Source organism: Natator depressus, chromosome 10, assembly GCF_965152275.1.
Source record: "Natator depressus isolate rNatDep1 chromosome 10, rNatDep2.hap1, whole genome shotgun sequence".
Classification (NCBI taxonomy): domain Eukaryota; kingdom Metazoa; phylum Chordata; order Testudines; family Cheloniidae; genus Natator; species Natator depressus.
Genome location: NC_134243.1, coordinates 67,453,251 through 67,474,854, shown reverse-complemented (window position 1 = coordinate 67,474,854; position 21,604 = coordinate 67,453,251). Strand labels below are relative to the sequence as shown.

Here is a 21,604-nt window from a genome sequence, read left to right as displayed (position 1 = left end):
CATTTTCCCTAACTTAATATAAACATAGACAGATGAAGAAGAAAAACTTTAAAGAACACTGAGGATAGAGATGGAAAGACAATGTGATCAGTGGAAGAAAGGATAGAGCAATCTAGCTAAAGCATATCCAACAAGCTCATCACTAGCATCTATAGTCTTTTCAGTAATAAGGAGAACTTGATTGCCACAAGCCGATGGCTGTCAAGAGTCCATAATACCTGTAGCTGATTGAAAAGCCAACACTTTCATTAAAATCTCTCTGAACCTGTTTTTACCATTTTGGGGGGGGGGACGACAATATCTTGCAAGAAAAAATGCTCCAACCAGCTCCAGTAACAGCCCTCAGAAATGAGTGAAAATACAGGGTGAGCAAAGCAGCTCAACAGTACCTTGGTGCAGTGAAGGGGCTGCTCCGGCTGCAGCATGGGGGTGTTTTGCAGGCCACTGTCTTGGAGCAGTGCAGGGGGCAGCACACGCTGCAGCGTGGGGGTGTTTTGCAGACGCTGGGGGGGCAGGTACAGGCCAGGGGCAGCTCACCAGAGTTCTGTGCCTGGGCACTTTTGGCAACAACTCATTTTCTTTTGGCCACACCAGCTAAACAAGCCTGCCTGGGATATGCCTCCAGCCAGATCCATGGGGAGCAGGCGTGATAGCGCTGTAGTGAGCCCCCACCGCCCCTGGTCTGAGATGGGGGCTGCAGTGGGGGGCCGGCCACCCCTTTCCCGGCCTCAGGGAGGGAGGGCAGGGAGGCTCCACCCCAGCACCAGCCCACTTTCTCTCCAGCGGCACTGGGAAGCTGTTGGAGCGCTGGGAAAACAGAGGAAACCCCCGCCCCTCACCCCTCATTGGCGGACTCGTCCCTCGAGAACATCCAATCCCCAGCTAAGACCGTTCCCTTGGCAACCAGTAAACTCTCCGCGGCCTAGAGGGCTCGCGTGCCGGGAGAAGCCTGCCCGGAGCCGACTCCACTATTGGCCCCCCCAAACGGAGCCCCCCCAACATGAACGGCCGGGTTAGCTTGAGCAGCAAGCCCTACAGCGCGGGGGTGCGCATCGCCAACTGGAACGAGGACACGTACTTAGAGGAGGTACCGGAGCCGCTGCCAGTCCCTAGGATGCTCCCCCGCCCTCCCCCTCCGGCGGGCTGGGGGCGGCCCCAGCTTTCTTCCGTCCCCATCCCCCGCCCCGCCGCATTTTGGGCAGCACCCTCTACCGCCCCCTCCCCTCCCCCCAGCCCCTTGGGTTAGGCAGCAGCAACCCTAAAGCCGGGTGGCGTCCTGGGCGGAGGGGGCATCCCGGTTGTTAATCCGGGGTGGGGGGTGGGAGGGAGACATGGTAGCAGGTGCCCAGCTCCTTAATCTCTAGAGCGGCAGGGCGCTGGGTGCCCATGGCGGCTGGGACCAGCGGGTTCAGCCCGGTCTGTGACTCCGGCTCTGGGAAGGGGCCAGCGGGTCCCATGCAGGCGCTGCTGCCAGTTCAGGGGGGAACCTTCTCCCCTGAACCCCAGAGACTCACTCCCATCTCATTGCGGCTTGGGGCCTGGCTACACACACTACAATATTAAATCGACCTCATTTACCTCCGCATACAGCCAGTGATTACATCGCTTGGGCGCGTCGACTCTTGGCTCCTTGGGTCGGCGGTGCGCGTGCTGACCAGGAGCTTGTACCGCCCGTACTCCGTGTGGGGCACTGTGGGACGGCTTTTGAAAGCCAGTTGTTCCGTGCCGGAAGTTTTTCCCTCAGCAGTATCCGTAGGGCGCCGGCTCTGGCGCCCCCTGGAGTGGCGCCCTCATGGTGTGGTATAAGGGGCACCACCGGCTCCCTCCACCCTCATTTCGTTCTTGCCGCCAGTGACGGTGCTAGAACATCTGCTGCTTCGGCTGGCGTTGTTTCGTTTTCTGTTCTTGTGAACTTTGAAAACCTGTAGTAGAGTTGTATGTAGTTAGTAGTTTCTTAGTTACCTTTAGTAGTAGTTCTCAACTTTTCGTTAGTCCCAAACGGGACTGAGCCAGGGGACCGGGCATGCCCTGGTCCCCAGGCTTTAAGCCCTGCGATAGCTGCAAAAGGCCTATGCCTGTCAGCGATCCACATCCTGTCAGCGATCCACCAGCTGCCTAAGGTGCTTAGGCGAAGGGCACATAAGTGACAAGTGCCGTATCTGCAAGTTCTTTAAACCTAAGACAAAGAGCGCTGAAAGCGCTCCTAATGGAGTAGGCACTCACTGCGGCACAGAAGCAGCAATCCGATTCCACACCAAGTACGGCGGCCTCCATGCATAGTGCTCCGCCAGCGCCGTCCATTAACTAGTACTGGTCCCCTTCCATGGCTCTGGGGAAGAAGACGAAAAAGACTGGGAGGGGAAGATCTCCTACCTCCTGTAAGGGAAAGGAGAGGGCTGGGGGTGAGCCATGACCTGTGCTGGGCAGCTCAACACCCCCTTTGGGAAGGCGGGCCCCAGTTGAAGTTGAGTAGTGCAGCCCATCCCATGCTTTGCCTGCAACCCCAGGTAACGGTGCAGGCCCTAGGCAGCTTCAGGTGCCGTCAATGCTCAAAGCTCTTCGATCAGCTCAAGAGATCCAGATGCTCCCAGTGCTACCCACACCGGCTCCCATGTTACCCAGTCTCGGGGAAAACCCACGTTGGGACCTATGTGTGACTTCCTACCTTAGCGGTACCGATCCCCATCGAGAAGGATGTCCCGCCAGCATTTGCCCGCCCAAAGCCGTCACACCTCAGGACTGGAGAGGCAGGCTCAGCGGAGCCCTCTTCGGTCCCCACACCAGGGGCATTGATCGAGGGACTTGAGGCATACCTCGCTGGTAGATTGGTGCAGACCCTCTGAGGCATGCGCCACCCGGCAAGAACTCCGGGACCAGCCCCGACCATCTCCAAGGGCCAGGGACTGATCGGACACGAGAGACCGCTGATCACCGGGCCGTCATCACCTGTCTCCAAGATGGAGGTTACCCTACTCAGAATGATCCTCCCAGCAACTGGCCCATAGTAGCTCTCAGTCCCGTTCAATGTCCTGCTACCGGTCGAGTAGCGTGAGGCATGGCTCACCAGGTATCTGACGCAGATCCACCAAACGCTGTAGGTCCCCAAGAGCCCGATCAAGACAGTCTCACTTGGGCAGGTCGGCTTTGGGACGCAGCAACCAGCACCGGTTGGACAAGAGCCACTGCTCAGCCCAATCCTGGTCGCCCAGTAGTGACCACTCTGCTGGTAGCTCCGGCTTGGAACAAGGTTCCTTGACTGTGGGACAAGCCCTGGTACTGGCAGTTCTGACTACATTATTAGCACAGAAACCTGTCCCATGGCCCCAAGCGCAGTGGCCGGCGCCATGGTATTCGTGGAACCCTTGGGGGTTTTCCCAGGCTGCCCGATCAGTGTTGGGAGCCTCGGAGAGGCCAGCAGCCTCGGTATCCAATCCCCCTCTGGTGCACGAGGCTTCAGGGGGTAAGACCCCGCAGGTCCAGGAGGACCCAGGGGAGCAAGCTGCTGGACCACCAATGGACGTGGAGGTTCCCGCAGCACTGGCATCGTCCTCGTTCTCACCGGACGAAGCTATCACAGGGTCCCCTCACCCAGTTCCTCAGGATGAGGCCAAACCGCACCAGGAATTTTTGAAGAGGGTCACTTCTAACCTGGGGTTTCAGGCAGAAGAATTGGAAGAGCCCTCGGACTCTCTGTTTGATGTCCTCGGCTCCTGCCAGGGTGGCTCTACCCCTTCATGAAGGGGTTTCCAAAATCCAAAATGCCCTGTGGCAGACCCCTCTTCCGTGCCCCCATCTCTAAAAGGGCTGAACACAAGTACTTTGTGCCAACCAAAGGGCATGAGTACTTATATTCCCACCCAGCCCTTAATTCCCTTGTGGTTGAGGAGGTTAACAACAAGGAGAGGCAAGGACAACCCGGGGCCACCCCCAAAAATAAAGACTTGAGGAGGCTGGATCTCTTTGGACGTAAGGTTTATTCATCTTCCAGCCTTCAGCTGAGAGTGGCCAACCACCAAGCCCTCCTTGGCCAATATGAATTTAATATGTGGCAAGCCATGGCCAAGTCGAAGGGTCACTCCTCGAGGCTTCCAAGAAGGAGTTCCGAGCAATCCTCAATGCAGGCACGACTGCGGCCAGGGCGGCCCTCCAAGTGGCATCCGATGCTGCTGATGCTGCTGCCCGCACTATTGCTTCCGCTATCTCCATGTGGCAGGTCTCTTGGCTGCTCCTCTCTGGGTTGTCCACCAAGGCCCAGCAGTCAGTGCAGGACCTGCCCTTTAATGGCAGGGCCCTATTTGCAGAGCAAACAGAGAGCAAGTTGCGTGGCCTGAAGTACTCCCGCACCAACCTGAAAACCCTGGGTCTCTACGTCTCAGCCCCGGCGCATAAGCGGTTCAAACAGCACCAGCCTCAGGGCCAGGGGAGCCAGCCTCAGCAGGACCAGCCCCATAAACGAGCCAAAGGTTACAAGTGCCGCCTGAGCCACTCGCCTCCACTCGTCAGGCTTAACCCTACAATAAGCACGGGTCCAAATGGTCGTTTTGACGATGCGCCCAATGGCGACCTACCAACCTATTCCCCGGATCCATCTTTCCCAGTGTTGTCCGACCACCTTTCCACTTTCCTCCCGGTGTGAACCGCTATAACTTCAGACCACTGGGTCCTCAATACAGTGGAATGGGGTTATACTCTCCAGTTCCTTTCTACCCTCCCTTCTCACCCGCCTTTCCCGTCCCTCTTCAGGGACCCCTCTCATGAGAGTCTCCTTGCACAGAAGGTAAAGAGGTTACTACAGCTGGATGCAGTGGAAGAAGTTCCTCTGAAGTACAGGAACAAGGGGTTCTATTCCCGGTACTTTTTAATCCCAAAGGCCAAGGGCGGTCTATGGCCCATTCCGGACCTGTGAGACCTCAACAAATACCTACAGAAGCTAAAGTTCCTCATGGTCTCTCTGGCTTCTATTTTCCCCTCCCAGGATCTGGGAGACTGGTATGCTGCCCTCGACTTGAAGGACGCATACTTCCACATAGCGATCTTTCAAGGACACAGACACTTCCTCCGGTTTGCGGTGGAGCCCCACCATTACCAGTTTATAGTCTTCCCATTTGGCCTGGTGACAGCACTGAAGGTGTTTACCAAAATGCAAGTTGGTAGTAGCGGCTTACCTCAGGCGCCGGGGTATCCAAATCTACCTGTACCTCGACGACTGGCTCGTCAAGGGCAGCTCCAGGTCTCAAGTCCGAAGGGACTTCTCCTCGCACCACAAGTGGTCGCTCCATCCAGAGGTAGCCTGCATGATCTTCGAAAGGTGGGGAACTCCCCAGGTGGACCTGTTCACTAACAGACAGAACAGGAAATGCCACCAATTTTGTTCTCGAGAGGGTCTGAGCAAGGATTCCCTCTCCAATGCCTTCCTCCTGATGTGGTTGGGGAGCCTGATGTACACGTTCCCTCTGATTCCACTCATCAGCAGGGCCCTGGCAAAGATCAAGAGAGACCAGGCGCAGATTATCATGATCGCCCCGGCATGGGCTCACCAGCATTGGTTCGGCACGCTCATGAGCCTTTCAGCAGCCCTTCCCTGGCCCCTGCCCAACCGACCAGATCTGTTATCACAGGACCATGGTCACCTCTTACACCCCAACCTTGGGTCCCTCCTCCTCTTTGCATGGATGCTGTGTGGCTGAACCTGGAGGAATGGACCTGTTTGGAAGGAGTCCAACATGTCCTCCTGGAAAGTAGGAAGCCCTCAACTAGACTGATTTACCTGGCCAAGTAGACGAGGTTTTCCCTCTGGGCATCTGAACGGTTCATCTCTCCCTTGCGTTCCTCCATATAGGCTGTCCTGGACTACCTGCTCCGTTTGAGGAACCAGGGCCTAGCACACACTTCCATTAGAGTGCATCTTGCAGTCATCTCTGCTTTTCATCCGCCAATCCAAGAACAGATGGTGTTCTCCCATGACATGACAGTCAGATTCTTGAGAGGGCTGGAGAGACTCTTCCCGCAGGTATGGGCTCCTGTCCCAGAGTGGGATCTTAACTTGGTCTTCTCTAGGCTGACTGTCCCGCCCTTTGAACCTCTGGGTTCCTGCTCCCTTTCTCATCTGTCATGGAAGGTCGCGTTCCTGGTGGCGGTGGCATCGGCAAGACAGGTCTCGAAAATTAAAGCCTTGACCTCAGAACTGCTGTACATGGTCTTCTACAAAGATAAGGTTTGGTTGTGGCCCCACCCGGCTTTCCTGCCAAAGGTGGTCTCCACCCTCCATGTGAACCAGGACATCTTCCTCCCGGTGTTCTGTCCCAAACCGCACAAGACCAGTGAAGAGAGGCGTCTTCACGCCCTGAACATCGGGAGGGCCTTGGTTTTTATTTATAAAGTTCCAAGCCTTTCAGTAAATTGACTCAACTCTTCATCGCTACAGCGGATAGGATGAAGGGTCATCCAGGGTCCTGGCAGAGGATTTCCAATTTGATCACCCTGTTATGACCTGGGGGGGGTTCTGCCACCGCCGATTGTCAGAGCCCACTTGACGAGAGCTCAGGCGTCTTCGGCAACCTTCCTGGCGCACATCCCTATCCAGGACATCTGTAGAGCTGCAGCATGGTCCTCTGTCCACATGTTTACCACTCATTATGCCATCACTCAGCGGGCCAGGGACTACGCTGGGTTCAGCAGAGCTGTGTTGCAATCTACACATCAGTGAACTCCTACCCACCTCCAGGGCTACTGCTTTGGAGTCACCTAATATGGAATGGACATGAGCAAGCACTTGAAGAAGGAAAGACAGTTACCTGTTTCATAACTGGTGTTCTTCGAGATGTGTTGCTCATGTCCATTCCATGACCCACCCTCCTTCCCCACTGTTGGAGTTTCTGGCAAGAAGGAACTGAGGGTGGGGGGAGCCGGCAGCGCCCCTTATACCGCGCCATGCGAGTGCCACTCCAAGGGGCATCAGAGCCAGTCCCTTACGGATACTGCTGAGGGAAAAACTTCTGGCACTGGTGCATGTGGCGAGCACACACACCTAATATGGAATGGACATGAGCAACACATCTTGAAGAACACCAGTTACGGAAAAGGTAACTGTCTTATGTAAGCAATGCAGTATCTACACCAGTGGTTTTCAACCTATTTACCATTATGGGCTGGTGCACCTCTCTGTGTGTTATATGGGCCGCATCAACACAATATACATATACTACTTGTAATGGCCCGAAGGATGTCATATGGGCCACAGTTGTGTGCTATTTGGTCTGCAAGCGGGCTGCAGGTTGAGAACCACTGGTCTACACTAACACCGTGTTGACCTAACTACATCGACATTGACTCTATGCTTCTCATGGAGGTGGAGTTATTAAGTCTGCGTAGCTGGGCAGTTATGGCAGTGTGAACGAAATTTTTGTGAAGACACTTACATAGGGCAGGTCTATACTACGGGGTTAAGTCGACCTAAGTTATGCAACTCCAGCTACATGAATGTACCTTAAGTCGACTTATAGAGGTGTCAACTTACCTTATGCTTCTTCTTCCGGTGAAGTACCGGAGTTGACAGGAGAACGATTGGTGGTTGATTTAGTGGGTCTTCACTAGACCCGCTAAATTGACCCCCAGTGGCTCGATCGTCGCACGTCGATACCCCGGTAAGTGGAGTCAAGCCCATAGATAGGTTGACGTAAGCTGCCTTAAGTCCACCTTACACTGTAGAGTAGACCAGGCCTTGGTGTAAGTGGGAAGTAACTCCATTGAAGTTAATGGATTTACCCTCAGTGTAAAACTAGTGTGAGATCAGACTCAGGTTCCTGGAATATTTGTGAGCCACCTGCCACAGAGGCACCTATACATTGATTTCCGCCTAAATGGGGCCCTTTTAAAAAAATATTTAAATTGCATTTAAAGCCGAGATGATTTTAAAAAGGCTGGATACTATGTTTAATTTCTCACTTTTGTTTTTGAACAGGACCTCTTGAAAGATTTTTTGTATAAAAGAGAAAAAGGTGAACTTCTAATACAGAAATCAAGGAGACTTAAAAATAATCTTTTAAAGCAGGTAATGAGTTCTTAGCCTTTCATCCGTTCCGCTTCACCGCTTATAAAATGTTGTTGCAGTGAATCGTTAGCATCTGTGTAGTGAGAATATGATGTTTTAGCATTCTGTATGCTACAGTACAATAATTTCAATAATTTTAAAACAAATTGAAACAGTCTATACAAATCTATGTATATTTTAACTTAGATGCAACTATCAGTTTCGAAAGATGGATTTATTCACTTTGGAGACACTGTGATGCTTTTGAGTCCTGAAAACAAGAAATCACCTACGGAGAATTACTCTGCAGCGTGTGGCAATCTAACTTTGGCTGTTAATCCAGATGATATAACAGTACATACGTCTGAGTCATTGCAAGTCCCCTGTGGAGTGAGTGCAGTGAAAAGTGTGAACCCTGTTGGTCGAAATGCATTTCATATCCTAAGGTGTGGAGTCTTGCATTCAGTAGATTCAGTAGTAGTTAAACCCTTGTTTTAAGGTTTGATCTTATTTTGTGAAATAGACAATGAACTTCCTTAAAAATGAAAATCAATGTGTCGCGGCACATTTTATTGATTTCAGACTAATGGCTTAATTTTTATTACACATTAGGCCCGATTCTGTTCTCATGCCAGTGTGCATCCAGTAATTCCAATGAAATCAAAGAAATTACATCAATATAAATCTGGTGCAAAAGCAGAATCAGTCTCACTGTATTTATTTTTCATAAACTAACAAATATTTTAAAGTTGAATAAATTCTACAGCTTATTTTTGACATACAGCAATATTTTTAGTTAACAAAGCATTTACAAGCATAACTAGTTACCTTGCATGGATGTTATGAGAATTAGTTAAATCTTACATACTTCCTTCTTCTATGCAAGAACATAAAAGAACAAAGAGTGGCTCTCTGCCCTCACATGCTAAAAGTTGAGCAGTATCTCTGGATAGTTCTTCAGAATGTTAGAAAAGATGGCATTCTTAAATTGTAAACTGTTTGGGGTAGAGGCTGTCTTTCTATTATATGTGTACATAGAGCCTACCCCTTCTATGTAGATAGGAATGTTTTCATGAACTAAAAAGAAATTCCAAAAATATTTTTTTATTTATTTAAACATTCTCTGCTGTGGGTTTAAAAGCCAAATGTTGTATCATTGTGCTAATGGAAGGGAACTAGATGCTGACATTGACTGGAAACAAAAAACCTGGATCTGTAAGCTCACCAAAATCTAAAAAAGTAAATAAACAGCATAAATTTTGTAAAGTTAAATTTATTTTTAAAATTATTTCAGAATTGGTAAAATAGATAAGGAAAAGATGATGTAATTTTAATCTGATGGCCTAGTCATAACCACTGAAGTGGATGATGGGGACTTGTTGTTGCCCTGATAAATGTAACTACAGGACTAAAGCATTTTCAGTTTCCTATCTTTTTATGAGGTTGTACCACTGCCTAGCAGTGCCCCTTTAACAAAATACATCAGTGTTGCGGAATAATACTTATGATCAAAGGAAATGAGTTAACGTTACTGTGGCAACTTGACTTCTGAATATAAATTCTCAACTTTGACATTTCATTAGCAGAGTTTATTTTTATTTTTTGCATTGAAATGGATGATAAATCAATATGAAAACTAAACAACATGATAAATTACAGGGAAACACTCCTTTTGCTTTTTGGCAGGGCTTTTTCAGATACATGAATTGAACATATAGATTGGGATTTTCAATGGAGCCTAAGGGAATTAAGTGCTGAACTCCCTCTGAATTTCAACAATATTTGTGCACCAATCTCCTTTGAAAATCCCAGCCTATGTGTTTAATGTATGCAGCTGAAAAATAGCATTGAGAGCCTAATTTTCCACTCTGAGGATTACATATTTATGTAGTAAATTATTTAAATTCCAACTCTTTCTATAATGTATTTTCTAATAGCAACCTTAATAATAAGCAGTGACACCAGCCTCTTCTATAATAAATAATTCTGAACACACACACATAAATACATACACACACACACACATACACACAAATCAATGCATATGGCATATTTCAATTTATATGGTTCTTTTCCTATGTTAACAGTGTTGAAGGAAATTCTATGGGTGAACCCATTAGATTTGGGCAGAATTTTGGTCTTGGGGCAACAGGCGGTTTTACCGATCAAATGGTAAGTCAACACAGGTGTAAACTGAAATTGTAGTACATATTGATACTATAAATTAGGTTACTGTACATATTTTGCATGCTATTTTTGTGCAATAAAATATGCAATAGTTATTACTAAGCAAAGAATTAATCTGGAGCACTTCATGTGAGGAGAGGGGATTAGCTATATACTGTAGAGCAGTGATTCTCAAACAAAGGGCACTGCTTGTTCAGGGAAAGCCCCTGGCGGGCTGGGCCTGTTTGTTTACCTGCCGTGTCCGCAGGTTCGGCCGATCGCTGCTCCCACTGGCCACGGTTCACCTCTCTAGGCCAATGGGGGCTCCAGGAAGGGCGGCCAGCACATCCCTCAGCCCGCGTCACTTCCCACAGCCCCCATTGGCCTGGAGCAGAGAACCGCGGCCAGTGGGAGCAACTGCACTGACTGTCAATTGAGTTAATCTGCACTTACACCAGTGTAATTGAGATAAGACTCTGGTCCCCTGTCTCCTGGCCAGTAATAGTGTGACTGTCATTTGGTCATGTTCATAGCATATATGTTTAGCTATCAATATATTAAAATCTAAAGTTAACATTTGCATAGAAGGTACCCTATAGCCAAATCACCATCCTGTATGAATAAACTATTTGGGGCTTTCAGAAAAAAATCCCCCTAAACCAAATATTTACTTGCATTTCCTTATCATGGCTTGTCTCAAATGCAACACCTACTCAGAGAGCTTTACCAAATTTCTAGGGATCAGGAATGCAGTCCAGGACTATCAAACTCAGGTGATTTGAGTGAGGGACATTTTAAATATCTCATGAAACACACCACAAAATGCAGGAAGGCTGATGTTTTAAACTCTGCCTTTAAATGAATTGAGAACAAGAGACTCTCTCCTGCAAATGGAAGAGACTTGGCAAATCTGGAACCTGTGGATGAAAGTCTGTATTTTTTAAAGTAAGTAAAATGTTAGTGTCTCAGTCTGAGTCAGGCAGCAGGATTCTAGTAAATGTTAATATTGTGTCTGTTCAGAAGACAGGAAGAGTGCAGAATCAGAGGACAATGTACAAAGCCACTATAAGTACCACTGATAGATTTTTTTTGGCCTAGCAACCTTGGCTGTATCTTTGTAATCACAGTGACCTTTTGGAATGCAGATCTCATTTATATATCAGTGCTTAACTTCTATAATCTCGCTCTTTTTGAAGTCATTTGTTCAATTTGAATGAGGCACACTATTCATAAGCTCATCAGTCATGTAGTGTCTGTTATAGTTAAGAGTTTTGAATTCATGAGAATTGACTGACTGACTTTTCACAAAGAATCTGCTCCTAGTGTTGAAAAAACAGTTGTTTTTTATAACTGCTATATGTTTTGGGTCCAATCCAATGCTTATTTAAATCAGTGAGCATTGGATCAGCCCTAACAGTAGAAGCACATATTTCAACAACAGAAATACAATACTACTTCTGAAGTAAAAAGGTAACCCCATGTTTTTACAGGTATTTTTTGTATACTCTTTCATGTTGGTCTTACACTTCTTTGTTTGCACAGATATACAACTCTTCTTCACCAATTTTTTTTTTTTTTTTTTGATTCTGGAATAAAACAGACTCTGTGCTCAAAAAGAATCATTTTTGTAAACAATTGTTAAAAACTTGTTGAGTGTTTTAAAATTATTTTATATAAATTTGTGACATTGCTAAATGCAAACAATTGTTCTTTTTTCTGTAGTAACTTAGTAGTTTAATCATTTAAACTTACATTGCCATTCATGTATGTTTCCATTTACAGTTATATCTTGCAAGTGACCATAAATCATTTGTGAGATTTGCTAAAAAATCATACCTTCAGCAAGTGTTTTTGACAGATGAGCTCTCCTATCTGACTTGCTGGCAGGCTACCTTTTTGGATCCACAGCTGCGTCTTGAATATGAAGGATTTCCAGTTCCTGTAAGCAATTATATAGAAAGTAAAACAATAGTAAATATTAAGAGTATTTAATTAATGCTATCGATAAACCATTTAAAAGAAAGTTGCACCCATTTTATTGTCTGCAGTATTCTGAAAGTCATGGTGAAAAGCAAATTTTTCCATATATAAAATGTTAACTGTTACTACGAGGGGAAACAGCCTGACAATGATAGCTAATTGTTAGAGCAGGAGGCTAGGATTCAGCACTCTTGGGTTCCAATGCTAACTTTGGGATTGACTTTCTGTGCAATTAGGATAAATATTTTGGCCAAAATTTTAAAAAGTGGCCATTGATTTTGGGTGCCTCAGAATCTGGAGTTGAATTTGTAACCCCCTCCCCCCCCTTCTGAATTTCAGAAGCACCGAGTATCTGCAATTCCACTTCTAACATTAGGAGCTGTGACTGCTATGTACTTCTGAAAATAAGGCCCACAGAGCTCCCAAAAATGGAGGTACCCAAAATCAGTGGCCACTTTTGAAAATGTGGCTGCTAACCTCAGTATGTATCTGTAACTTGGATGTAATACCTACCTCACAGAGGTGCTGGAAGCTTAATTAATGCTTCTAAAATGCTTAGAGATCCCTCAGGTAAGACCTTTATAGTTCAAGGGAAATGTGAAGTAATGATATTATATTATAAATATAACTGTTCCTCCAATGCCAGCCACTACTTCTGTTGTAATATATTTCTATTAAGTTTCTGACTCTCAAAACCTGGTTAAAATTATGTAATTGATTTAAGACTATATTCTCTTTTCATGGCAGTTTTAAAAATATTTTTAAACAGGTTAATTTAAGATCAATCCTGTTGCACTTTAAAAATAAATTAAAAGTGCTCTTTGCAAAAATATAACAATGCAGTAAAAATCTATTTTTAAAAATGCAGAGGCCCCAATTCTAGACTGTGCTCCAGCACATTTTATTGTGGAAACCAGAAGGATCTCTCCACCAGGAAACACCCAGTGAAACTGGGATTCCTCTGGTGGCATAGGACCATTCCATGGCTTTACACAGCACTGGAGCATGCCCACGAAGGGAAGAAGTGTAGTGGAGGAGAGAGCTTTGAGCAGGGGGTTGGACTAGGTGACCTCCTGAGGTGTCTTCCATCCCTAATCTTCTATGATTCTATGAGTGGGAATAGCCAGAATGCTATACATTCAGCTACTGTGGGCTGCTGGATGGTCCCTTGGGGATCGTTGCAGTTAAGTTGTAAAACCAGTTTATTTACACTGGGGGCTGGACCAGCCCAGACAGTCCAGTATCAATGAGGTACAAAGCGGCCCAGAATCAGAGCTTGTGTTTTTAACATGTTATATTCACTAACTCAAAACATTTCACTTGCACAGCAAAAAGACTATTTAACAGCAGTCTTTAAAATGTCTGTGAAAAAGATTCTTTTGTTTATTCTTTCTCTAGGCAAACACTAAAGTCCTTATCACTCATTGTCATACAAATCGGGGTTTAGCAGTTCCTAGGAACTATTGGCTAAGGTAAGTGTAATTTATGACAATAAAAATATCAGGGATGTTTTTCATTAATCATGATATAATGATGTACAAGTTCAGTATAGCAAGAATATAAGCAATGAGACAAGTCACACATTTAGTGAGAAAACAAAAAGAGTGCAGAACACTCTCACTCACTCTCAATTTATTGTCAAGCTGTAATTTAGTTCTACCCTGGGTCTGCAATCAATCAGCTCAACCTTTTTCACATTTTCCCCTCAGATTTCCAGACTTCTCTCTTTCTTGGATGGTTCAGGTCCTCCTTTGGATATGCTGACCAATTGTAGTCCTTTATTTGGAGAGAAAGTTGGGTATGAGGAAAAATATATTTTAAAACAATGCAGGAAATTGCATGTAGGATACATAGAACTCTCACAAAAAACAAGTTAATATATTGGTGTGAGTGTAACTTCTGCATTGAATTAGTATTTTGACTCTACATTGTTCATGAGTGTAACAATTCTTTCTCATTTAATTCCAAACAAAATTCAGCTCAGAATCTATATCAGACCCTCATGGAGGCCTTTGAGGCAGAAAGTTTGCTGGGGTGAGGTTGAAATGGTGATAGCCAGGGAGCCTGTAGTACAGCCCCCAAAATCGGTAGAGTTGGCTGGGGAACTGGGTGTTTTCAGTGCAAGCCTATATCAATCAGGCACCTGTAGCACCCCAACTAAAAAGAGCTGCCATTCACCAGTAGAAATTCTTAAGGAAGGCAGGCAGCAGCAACACCTGCTCTTCCTCAGGATGAATGAATACTCCCTGGAGTGCTTTGGGATTTAGCTGGATGAATCTGGACCAGTGCTACCTTTTCCTTTTGGCTTTTGATTTCTAAAATTATAGTTGACAAATAAAGTTTTTAAAAATGCATGAATAATATGGTTTAATAAACCAAAAACGATATGAGAAAAGGTATTTGCAAATTGGTTAGAGGAGTAATTTACAGTTTATAGTGACTCACCGTTAACTTTGGAGACAGAGATAATGGAGTGTATAATCATTATATCTAGCCGTGCTACTATTTTCTCTTGACAGGTCATATTTTGGAAAGGAATATGAAGTCATCTGTCACACCTATCTGGATTCCCATAAAGCTGAAGAAGATAAGAATTACTGGTTAATAGTAACTGCGAATCCCAGTGATGATAGAATTACTATGTTTGACAGACCTAAGCCTCCCTCAGAGGAGACCAGAGAGAGAGAGAAGAATGAACTTTATGCAGGAACATAGAATGTAATAGTCCAAGGTCAAAGAGTTTCATTTTATTTATGCTTTCACAAAGTGAAAATTTTAATTTTGATGACGATAATTAGAGCTTTGAGTGCATTTCACACTTTCTCTATTCGCATTTCATTTTTAACCCTAGATTCATTTATTTTATAAGTAGTTATGAAAATCTGCCATTAATTACACTGGGAAACCTCACTGAAGTCAGTGGGGTTTCGCTTAAATGTAACTGAGGACAGAATTTGGTCAATAAAATTGGTGATCCATATACAAGCAAGGCTTGATTTTCCCATTTTGACATTCACTGGTGGTAACAGATGTGTCAGAAATTAGTAACACTAATGGATTTTCCTTAACTTAACGGTCCTAAGAACTTATTTAACAATTTCTTTCAAAATAACCCACTGTCTTCTTTTTAAGGATAATGGATATGTGATAGTTTCCAAACCATTAAAAGCCAACGGCATGCCAGGTTATCATTGGACTCTTCGGCACTTAAAGACCAACTCAGAGGAACCTTAAGTCAATTGAACTCACTCTTTCCTGTGGTTAGCACAGCATTGCCAAGTGTTCAAAAATCATAAATCAGACCTCAAAAAATTGGCTTACAAATCATGACTTTTAAAAAAAATAGTAATGTTTACTAGTAATAGTAAAATTCTTTACATTTGCCTTTTGGATTTCGAGCCTTTAGGAATCACGTATTCAAGCTTTTCTCCACAACTGCAAGGCCTACAGGAATCGTGCAGCTGTCTCTGGGATGGAAGAGCAGTAGCACTCAGATAAGCTATTGGTGCACAACAAGGGGAGGAAAGGGAATTTTTGGCCAAAGGTACTAAGACAAATCTCTATTCTTATAAAAATGGCGAGGAATCTTTAATGTCCATGCAATTGAGACAAGACCTTGGTTTTTAAAGTTTTACCAAAATAAGTTTCAAGTAACTCTGCAAGGGCTGATTTGACCCTGTCATGGTTCTGAGCTCTATTTCTAGAGTCTGTCTGATTCAAACCCAGTGCCTAGGACTTTTGTACCACTGCCTGCATCCAATATAAATTATCAAATTCTTCTTCCTGGAGAACAAGAAATAAAGACAAAAAATTAGGAAACTAAGAAAAACTGATCATGCATTTGTGTGCTGCAAAGCTGAAAAACTACTGATGTTTGTGTACAAATCTATACATTTCATATTGGTCTACAGTACCCAGTGAGTTCCTCTGTCATATACGTTAGTTAATTCCAGTCCTTGTAGGTGCAGTGATAACTTTAAAAAGAAAGTAAACAAAAATAAGCACTTGGTTTGCAACTGACTGAATGGGTTGTCTTCTGTGTAACTTTTTTGGATGGTCTCTTGCTGCCACAATAAGCCAAATATATTGTTCATAGAATTGTCCTTTGCCCTTTTCCCATGACCATGCCAAATGGCAGATGGTAAACAAACAGATCTGGCTACTGTGATGGTTTAGTGATAACAATGTGCCTAGTTAATGGTCCTCTACATTTTCCTGCCTCCTTAATCAATCTACAGTTGTTGCTTGCAGTGCTTACAAATGCTAAAAATAAAAGTATCTTACTGTTTGCAGTTATAATCCAAAACCGTGACCTATTTTAACATAGTATATTGTTAGACAAAGAAAAACAAGTGCTTTATAACAGAGAAGAATTTGAATTTCATGAGATATAAACTAGTCGCATACATTTTTTACCTTGGCTATTTCTCTAACAGATGACTCCACTACAATCTAACTCCATATTTTTATAATGTAATAGCATCATGATATGTTATAGTATACAAAATTAATCTCTTTTTTAAAATCTGATTTTCTTTTTAAAATTGAGTTTCTCTAAGATTTTAGGTTTCAGAGTGGCAGCTGTGTTAGTCTGTATTTCTAAGATTTTAGTATAATCATACAGTTCTCAACACTGGCCACACGATGGCAACCTTTTTAAAAAAAACAGTCCATCTGAACTGCTTCAAACATTTTAATCCAAATCATCCCTGATATATATCTCAACAAAACTTAATCAAGTTACAACAGGTTTGAATTAAGGCCATTAGGTGTTTCCTGTTTTTAGAAGATGAAATTTAATTTTTCGGAAGCAAAACTAGGCATAAGGACACATGAAGTCAGTTTCTGAAAGACAGCTAACAGGAATGGAAAACAAGAACTAAGACAAGTTTATAGGAAAGAGTATCTTTAGAACCTGTTTCCTTTATTTTCTAAACATAGAAGCAAGTACTCCTAGGTGCAATATGTGATAGACAGCATAAACTGTTTTAGTGCCACTGTACCTACCTACTTTGTATACAGCAATCTTAGTTCTAGAGAGATATTTGGGGATTATTAAAAATCTGCAGATTTTTGCAATAAAACTCTATAATCCTACTTAGAATAGGTATTTTTGTATCTGATACACTGGGAAAACTCAGCGTTCAATAACACGCACACTTGTATTTTGACCACTGTGGTGGTGAATATATAGGGCTTTAATATAAAATGTTAAATGGCTCAATATCGACTCAAAATCTGAACAAGCTTGATTTAGACTTCTTTGCATGATGGTGGCTTGTTTCTTCGTGCACACTTGGCATATATACTTAACATTCTGGCTTCTTTTTGTGCAGAGGGAGGGAAGGAGAGTTACCTGCTGGCCCCATGCTGCAGAAAGCCCCCTGCTTAGATGCTTTTTTCCAAGGAGAAGGTTATTTATTTACTTCTGAGGATTGGGTCTTTTAACTGCACCCAGGGCCAATCAGAAGGGGGGGCGCAGGAGAGCCATTTGGCCTGGGCCTCAAGCTCAAAGGGAGCCTCAAATTTAGACACTTGTTGGCATTTGATAAGTTTCACAACTTGTTTTTATGCGCATCCCTATCGGACCAAAATGTGACACACTCTCTCAGCTTAGAGCTGCAAATTTAAGCAAATAAGAGATACGATTTGGTAAAAGACATAACTTTTTTGTTGACTGATAAAGATTTTGTCATATTAAAGAGTTAAAATGTTCATAAATATTAATAAAAATATATCAGTTCTGATGGTACAAGTTTAGACCATGATGAACGTGTCCTCTCAGATCAGCTGATTATATAAACAAACCACTACTAGTGGCTGGTGCTGGATCAATGCGTGTTGAAAGATTGGGAATAGTTACATTTTAGTGTCTTTATAGTTTTATATCTAGTTGACTAAGGAATTATTTATGTATGTGAATTCCTCATTATTATCTTCATATGGTAGCTAAAAAAGGTGACTGGTTGGTTGGTTGAGCCCTAGCTTGGTAGCTTGGCCATCATCATCGGCTTTCATAGTCTATAGGCCCAGATTCAAGGTGAAAATTTGTGAGGACAATCTTGTACAGTGAGTTTTGTGAGGACACACATTTGAAATGTTTGGACATTATCCCTCTGTCTGTATCCATGTCTGTGTTTACAATATATATGTCATCCCTTTGTCTTCAGCTCAGTCTGTTATATTATACCTTGCGTGCTTGAGTTTTGATTCAATGGTAAGGATAATAACCTGTCTGACTGTTTCATTTTGTGTCCTTAATTAGTGTTCCTAAGTTTTAAGTCTTTTCAGCATTTCTGTACCATTCAGCATTTGTGTACATGTTTAAAGTAGAATATTTCAAGTGTGGATAGGCTACATATTTACGTTAGAACATTTCAGGTGTAAATAGATCAGATGATCACTATGAAGAGGAGATTTGAAAGTGGTGTAAGCAAGAGACAGCAAAAATAAGTTAGCGAAGCAGCAGCTAAGAGCTCAAAATGAATAACTTCATTTCTTAAACACACCTTACCCAACAAAACAATGCTACACATAATGAAAACTCTGCAACTGCAATGGGTGATATTTCAATACCAATACCTGAACATGAGGACAGTAGTCAAGAAGGAGATGTGCCAACAGAACAGATGCAGCAGAAGATCCTGTGTGCGATCAAGAAACTCAACAGCAACAGGAAGATGTAGATCTTACACAACAAGAGCAATTCATGAGTACTACAGGTTTGACTACAACTGACATTGGAATCATTGACGAGCAATTCTGCCTAAATGCAATCTTTTCTTCAAATTAGTTGTTTTGAGATTCCAAGTAACATTCCATGAGATGCTGATAATCATGCTTTCCCTACTCGTCTGCTGACAAAAACTCTTCCAAATGGTGAGACCTGTACAAGAGACTGGTTATGCTGGAGTACAGAGAAACAATCTTCGTACCGTGCACCATGCCTCATTTTGATCAAAAGTCCTGCAAATGCATCAGTTCTCTCTGATCAATCAGCATCAATTGAGCATCAACAGAGGTTGGAGGAAATTGAAAGACTGAGAAGTTCAACATCACACAGAGAAAACCGTGTTGCATGGTTTCATGCATGCATGCATCAGCCAGTAGGACAGCATCAACTGAAAGTTCAGTTGAGGATTTACTCTCGACTGAACTCTCTACAGAAACTAATAACTGGAAAAAACTTCTTGAGCGCATCCTGAATGTCATTCTTTTTCTTTCTGAGCGGGGATTGGCTTTCTTTGGTTCCAGTCAACGTATTGGTGATGGTGCAAATGAAAAGTTTCTAGGCATAGTAGAGCTCCTCAGCAAATATGACCCACTTTTATCAGAGCATGTTAAACGTGTTTGAGAATCGCAAGAGAGTCAAAAGTGCATGCAAGTCCATTATCTCTCCACATGCATACAAAATGAGTTTATTGAGCTATGTGGGTCATTCATACAAACAACAATTCTTGATGAGATTCAAAATGCCAAGTATTTTTCAATCATTGTTGATGCCAGTCCAGATTGTTCTCACAAGGAACAGACTGCTATGGTTATTCAATATGTTAAGATTGTAGACAGGTCAAAATTTTCAATTGAAGAAAGTTTTATTTTGTTTGATAATTTCATGAGAAAAACTGGGAAAGAAATTGCTGCTTGAGTACTAGCAATTCTAGGTTTTAAGTTAGATTTTCAAGTCTCGATTGGTCAAGCCTATGACAGTGGATCTAATATGGCTGGGAAATACAAAGGTGTACAAGCAGTTCTGCTTGAGCATAATTCAAACTGTATTTTTTCCAGATGTGGAAATCACACACTAAACCTTGTAGGTGTTGACTGTGCTGAATCATGCAAGGAGGCAATTACTTACTTTGGAACTGTTCAGCAAATGTACAATCTCTTCAGTTGCAGTTCACAAAGGTGGGAAATTCTGAAGCAATATCTTCCTATTTCCCTGCATGAGATGTCCAAAACTAGATGGTTTGCACGGATTGATGGTGTTCAACCAGTTGCACAGCATCTGAATTCAGTGAGAAAGGCTTTAAACGAGCTTGAATCTCTCAATCTCACTGCACAGGCTCAAACTGAACTTCAGTCTATTCAGAAGCACATGTCCAAATTTGAATGCATTCTGATGTCATCTTTGTGGATGAAGCTACTTACAATGATCCACCAAACTAATCTGGTAATTGAAGCATGCAATGCTACACTTGATGTTGAGAGGGATAACACTGAAAGTCTTATCAATGACATTCAACAGATTCATGAACAATGGGATGCGATCCTGACTGAGTCCAAATTAGTAGCACAGAATATTGGCATTTCATTTACTGAATCCGACGCGAGCAGCATTTTAGGGTACAGTGTCTTCCTTGTCATCATTGACTCTATTCAGTTAGGTCTTACACATTGATTTGAGTCACTGCAATCAATTTGTATCCTTTTTGGGTTTCTTTGGCAATTCAACAGATTGAGGAATGAAGATCTGCTTTCTGCAGCTGAACAATTTCAGCAACAGTACAACAAAGAAATCTCAAAAGATCTCAGTGACGAGGTCATCTTCCTCAAATGAATATATTCCACGAACTTTAAATTGGATTGCAAGCCAAAGGAATTCAAGAAATACTCAAACTTGGACTCCATGGTGTGTTTCCTCATATCAAAATTGCATTGTGTATTTTTGTTAGTTTGCCTGCATCAGTGGCTTCAGGTAATGCACCTTCAATGCGTTGAAGCAGGTAAAGAACTATCACCATTCAACTATGGGACAAGAGTGTTTGAATGGGCTCACCATGCTTAATATCAACTGTGACATTGCACGAAAGCTAGATTTTTCCTCAATAATTAGTGCATTTGCACAGAAAAAGGTTAGAAAAGCATTTGTTAAATAAAAAAATATTCAAATTATAACTCACTCTTTTTTTGGTGCCTTATTTTGTTTTCATGTGTCGTCATTTTTTGTTTTTATTATGGCTAGGGGCCTCAAAAGCTGGAAGTGGCGCGGGCCTCTCTGGACTTCTGAGAGCGCGCGACTGCACCCATTGCTTTAGAATCTTGACACAGAGCCAGCCACACCAAACAGACAGAGCAGGCCGCTGGCTAGGATGGCAAAAATGTAATCCACCAAGTCTTTTCTCCCCATTATAGGCAGCCCTGTTACCATCTCCATCCCTTTCCTCTCACATCAGGGGGTAATTTCCTTTATAATTGTAGCAAAATGATTCAGGAGGTTTTTGCCTCCCACTCTCAAATTAAGGTGGGGTACTTCTGGATGCATGAGCCATGGCTGATAGGGTCCCTGGGTGGCTTAGACCAGTTATGGGGTCCAACAGTATTGGTATCTCATGGTTCCAGCAGTAGCAGAGCTGAATAATAGAGACTGGGGAACAAAATCATTCCGATTAAATTTTTCTGCACTATATTAAGGAATTGAATCCTATA

The 21,604-nt window shown here is 43.5% G+C and overlaps 1 protein-coding gene across 2 annotated transcripts; it reads left to right on the top strand.

The window, feature by feature from the left end:
* The first annotated feature begins 912 nt into the window (after nucleotides 1-912).
* CFAP161 (cilia and flagella associated protein 161) lies at nucleotides 913-21,027 on the top strand. Of its 2 annotated transcripts, XM_074966439.1 has the most exons (7): nucleotides 913-1,087; nucleotides 7,961-8,050; nucleotides 8,237-8,475; nucleotides 10,117-10,201; nucleotides 11,978-12,136; nucleotides 13,574-13,647; nucleotides 14,695-21,027. In XM_074966439.1, the coding sequence occupies exons 1-7, from the start codon at nucleotides 1,001-1,003 to the stop codon at nucleotides 14,888-14,890; spliced, it is 930 nt and encodes a 309-aa protein (XP_074822540.1). In that variant the 5' UTR covers nucleotides 913-1,000; the 3' UTR covers nucleotides 14,891-21,027. The 2 variants fall into 2 exon arrangements, with proteins under 2 accessions (XP_074822540.1, XP_074822541.1); XM_074966440.1 differs by lacking the exon at nucleotides 11,978-12,136.
* The last annotated feature ends 577 nt before the right edge of the window (nucleotides 21,028-21,604 follow it).

Coding starts and splice junctions, on each gene's coding strand:
- CFAP161 (XM_074966439.1), top strand. CDS start 1,001: ATGAACGGCCGGGTTAGCTTGAGCAGCAAGCCCTACAGCGCGGGGGTG. Junction 12,137..13,573: donor ATGAAGGATTTCCAGTTCCT/GTAAGCAATTAT, acceptor TTCTTTCTCTAG/GCAAACACTAAAGTCCTTAT. Junction 13,648..14,694: donor CCTAGGAACTATTGGCTAAG/GTAAGTGTAATT, acceptor TTCTCTTGACAG/GTCATATTTTGGAAAGGAAT.